The following is a 3,026-nucleotide window of genomic DNA, read 5'->3' as shown; positions in this document are numbered from 1 at the left end:
ATCGGGTTATTCTCTGTTTTTGATGTCAAAACGTAGACAGCCATGTGCATAACACTTGTATGAACAAGGCGGTATGAACACCGGTAAAGGTGTTTACATGCAACACAATATCTGGGTAATGGAATGGAAAATTTACCCTTGTCGATCAGTTTATGCTTAAACCATTTATGAACCCAATAAGTAAAAACTAAAATACTTTTTCATAACTCCAAAACTAAAACTATCTCAAATTCATTTTAGTTTTAGTTTTTGATATTCTAGGGTGAATATGGGCAAAGTGGGACACTTTTGTAAATTTTACTTTTCTTGACACTTTGAATTATGATCTAAAAGCCACATAATCTGACATTATACCTTTGAAGAAAGCTTAGGATGTCTTCTAAAAATGAAATACTGGGAAGTAGAACCTTTGAAGACCCTCTTTTGACCAAATTCCAGATTTTTTTTTTTTTTTTTTTTAAGGAGAGGCTTACTTGTAAAGTGGGTCAGAGGAAAACTTATTCTCTAGAAAATATCTACAAAGTATTTGGATTTTTGCTTTTATATTTTCTTATACACTTTTACATCATAACATTAAGTTAACATTTACTTTTTTATAACCTTAACAAGATTCACCTCAAATTTCTGCTATTTTCTTTACCATTGCTTTTCAAACCAGTGATCATGAAATGACCTCTTCCACCCATCTCAAAGTAAAATAATCAATTTTAAACCTCAAAAAGTTAAAGGAATAGTTCACCTAAAAATAAAAAATGATCTCATCATATACTCACCCTCATGCCATCCCAGATGTGTATGACTTTCTTCTGCAGAACACAAATGAAGATTTTTAGACGAATATCTAAGCTCTGTTGGTCCATACAATGCAAGTCAACAGAGTCTCCAAAAAGCACATAAAGGCAGCATAAAAGTAATCCATAAGTGGTACACTTCAGTCTTCTGAAGTGATCTAATATGTTTTGGGTGGGAACAGACCAAAATGTAACTACTTTTTCACTGTACATCTTGCATTTGCAGTCTAGAGGAACAGTCATGATTTCAAGCTTGATTACACTTACTAGTAGAGCTTGCAGAGTGCTAGATGGCACTGGGAAATATAATGGAGCTTGAAATCATGATTACCAAGGAGACTGCTGAAGTCAAGATTTACAGTAAAAAAAATTGGACTTAAGTATTGATCTGTTTTTCACCAACACCTATCATATCGCTTCTGAACACAACCTGTTGATGCTCACTGACCCCACCCATGGGTTTGACTTTACTTTGCTTAAATGAGTTCACATTTACTATATAGTGTGCTGTTCAAAATTGTTCATAATGTTGACAAATTATACATCTGTATAATTTGTCAACATTATTAACTCTTTTTTGACTAGACTATATAGTAAATGTGAACTCATTTAAGCAAAGTGACAGCCGGAAGAATGGACATGCTAAGGAATGAGTAGGAATTTCCCAGGCGGCATTATTAGTGATGTGGAGTTGTTTATATTCCAGTTCATCTTCATTCCACATTAAATTGAAAACACGTGCTTTAAATAAACTAATGTGATCAGTTTATGTTTAGGGGAATTACTCATTTTGTATTTTCTCTCTTGCAGTGGTGCCGGAAAAAAACAACAATCACAGATACCATCACCCACAAACAGAGGACTTTGATCGGACGAATTCTGGCACAAAAATAACGCAAACTGTCCCGCTGACTCTGATGTTATGTGCATTTGCACTGTTGTCATGGTAACATCGATCAGCTGGGGTAACCCAGTCTGAAGACTGCTTTTTCAACAGTTTTTTTGGAAAGCAAAGTAATGTGCCAGCTTTTAAAAAGTGGAGTGCTAAAATTCTATTTTTTGCCGAATGAGAAGGTCCTCTTGACTCAAGAGATACTTGGAACATAAAAAGGCAAAACTGGCATTGTTGGCATTGAGGACTATGTTAAAAGGGAAATTAACTGAGAGTGAAACAATTAAAGACAAAACTGTCCTTTCATGAACCTTTTACATTACAAAGTTTATATCTTAAATGTAACGGCTACTAAGAAATTCTGCAAATGTTTTACACTGCCTTTAATGCGCTTTCTACAGTGGTCAAAATAACACTTTCAGATAATTATTTTTTTTATTCTTTAATGATGTATGATATATTCAGAGCATGGTTCGGAATGATGCAATATTTCTGATGTCACGTGCTGTTTTTGGAATACTTCTTGGTACCATGTACCTAAATGACCTCCATTTTATTGTATTTTTTTTCAACATCTAGTTTTTAAGTGTACTGTTGATTCTTTCAATTGAAATTGTGTTAAATGCACCATAACAAAATGCATAAAGATTTAAAATGTATGTATTCTTGGTTACAGAATGACACTAAACAGATGTAATTAAATTAAGTACCCCACCCAAAGGAAGTGTATTGTATATAGTTAAATAATGCAAGCACTGAGCAGTTGCTAATATATGAAATTCTCATATTTTTTAAGTTTTATTTGAGTGTGCGGTAACTGTGGTTGAACAAAAGTATAGAATTTTTTTTTACTCTTAGCTGTTTAACCTGTGCACCTCCATATTCTATAAAAGTAACATCCGAGTTCTTGGAGAATATAAATACAGAGGAATCACTTAGCATAGCTGATGTTTCATCTACTGTTCTCTCACTACATATGCATACTTGGTAAGCTGTTCTTTCAGACAATGAAAACTTGGCCCAATGAAAACGGTCAACTGAGTGTATTATTATGCTGTCAAATCTCAGGACACTTGAGTATTTAATCTTTTCTTGAAGAGTTTCAAAGGTCTCCTCAGAGGATTCTGAAAGATCATTCCTTCAGAGTTTTCAATGCACTTTTCAGGGTTCTTCAGATTATATATGCACTCTATGGCACTTTTGATGAAAAAAGTAGAAGATTCATGACATACATTTAAAATGTTGCCCATTTTAATTTCTAACTTTTCTCACAAGGAACATATCCACCACTGAAAACCACCGCTCCACAGACCAAAATTCAAAGTAATAGTTCTTCCATAAAA

The 3,026-nt window shown here is 33.7% G+C and overlaps 1 protein-coding gene across 2 annotated transcripts in view; it reads left to right on the top strand.

Annotated features, from left to right (window-relative positions):
- Nucleotides 1-2,479, top strand: part of LOC127444922 (glypican-5-like) — a 339,370-nt gene extending 336,891 nt beyond the window's left edge. For both annotated transcript variants that reach the window (XM_051704584.1, XM_051704586.1), the window contains exon 8: nucleotides 1,602-2,479. In XM_051704584.1, the coding sequence (XP_051560544.1) occupies nucleotides 1,602-1,741 (140 nt within the window). In that variant the 3' untranslated portion in view covers nucleotides 1,742-2,479. The remainder of the gene's footprint in view (nucleotides 1-1,601) is intronic.
- The last annotated feature ends 547 nt before the right edge of the window (nucleotides 2,480-3,026 follow it).

Source organism: Myxocyprinus asiaticus, chromosome 8, assembly GCF_019703515.2.
Source record: "Myxocyprinus asiaticus isolate MX2 ecotype Aquarium Trade chromosome 8, UBuf_Myxa_2, whole genome shotgun sequence".
In the NCBI taxonomy this organism is placed as follows: Eukaryota; Metazoa; Chordata; class Actinopteri; order Cypriniformes; family Catostomidae; genus Myxocyprinus; species Myxocyprinus asiaticus.
This window is presented reverse-complemented; position numbering and strand designations above follow the sequence as displayed.